Source organism: Anneissia japonica, unplaced genomic scaffold (assembly GCF_011630105.1).
Source record: "Anneissia japonica isolate Jap-2015-1 unplaced genomic scaffold, ASM1163010v1 scaffold55952_len1136_cov226, whole genome shotgun sequence".
In the NCBI taxonomy this organism is placed as follows: Eukaryota; Metazoa; Echinodermata; class Crinoidea; order Comatulida; family Comatulidae; genus Anneissia; species Anneissia japonica.
Genome location: NW_022756299.1, coordinates 1 through 1,136, shown reverse-complemented (window position 1 = coordinate 1,136; position 1,136 = coordinate 1). Strand labels below are relative to the sequence as shown.

Genomic DNA, 1,136 nt, shown 5'->3' with positions numbered 1-1,136 from the left:
GTAGCCTTATTAAACAGAGGCCTACTTCTTGTTGGACGATGAGCACAGAGAGACGAAGCGTCATTAAGTCTGTACGTACGAAGCAGTGACATACTTTTATATTCAGTCGACAGCATTATTTACAAGGGCGGATCCAGAGGAAACGGTTGAAACCACCCCTTCCCCCTGATTTACACCGATTCTTCATCTTCGTCAGCGCTTTTTGATTTCGTTATTTTCGACAGTAACCGTGAAAGGCGGTGCTTAGGCTTGTCATGGCAACCCGTATTCATTTTCCCAATATATGCTGATATAAGACTCCTTAAAAAATCAAACCCTGTGTTTTCTTTTGCTGATGTTTCGACAACTGGAATATTCCATTGCATTAACTCTAATTCTGCTTCGGCTAATGTTATTTTGTGCCGATACGGATCGATATCAGACTTGGCACTGACAGCTAGTATATGAATGTCCATCATCTTGTTCCCTATTTGCTTTCCTATGACTTCTATGAGTCTTAAAACCTCTTTAAAAGAGTCATAATTATCTGCAGAGAATACTAACAGGATAACATTTGCAGAACTTATGTAGATACGTTGCATATCTGGGAAGTTGTAAGCGCCAGCAGTATCAAGAATTTCAATGGAAATTTGTTCACAATTTGTTGGTTTTTCTTCTGTCAACGGATACAGAGCTTCTACAGTAGGTATATATCCATCGCTATATTCACGATTGAGTAGACGTTGTACCACCGAGCTCTTGCCAACCTCTGCAGAACCCATCACCACAATACGGTATTTTTTGTCAGAACTGTGACTACACATATCTGTTTGTTGATAGCATCAATAAATATATCTAAACAATATAACTAAATTCTGAATATGTTCAATCCATAAGCTTCGTTCCTGGTCGTATAATAAAGTTCAGTCCAATTGTGTCCTGTACAGCGCACTTGTGCGATGAAACGGAAGTGAATCGGAGGTGTGTTTAATTTGCAGTAGTTTATAAGGACCATAATCTGTTCAAATACCACTTGTAGTGTTGTAAATATAACGAATTATCAAAATACAAATTTGCAGTTTAGGAAAGGTCAAAAAATACGTTTTATCAATTAGCCTATGCCCTATCATTACTTTATCAGTAATTATTATCGTTAT

General features: G+C 37.7%; 1 protein-coding gene across 1 annotated transcript; it reads right to left on the bottom strand.

Annotated features, from left to right (window-relative positions):
- Nucleotides 1–6: 6 nt before the first annotated feature.
- Nucleotides 7–935, bottom strand: LOC117124161 (GTP-binding protein drn-1-like). The gene has a single exon (XM_033270308.1). The coding sequence runs from the start codon at nt 801–803 to the stop codon at nt 171–173; it is 633 nt and encodes a 210-aa protein (XP_033126199.1). The 5' UTR covers nt 804–935; the 3' UTR covers nt 7–170.
- Nucleotides 936–1,136: the final 201 nt, after the last annotated feature.

Coding starts and splice junctions, on each gene's coding strand:
- LOC117124161 (XM_033270308.1), bottom strand. CDS start 803: ATGTGTAGTCACAGTTCTGACAAAAAATACCGTATTGTGGTGATGGGT.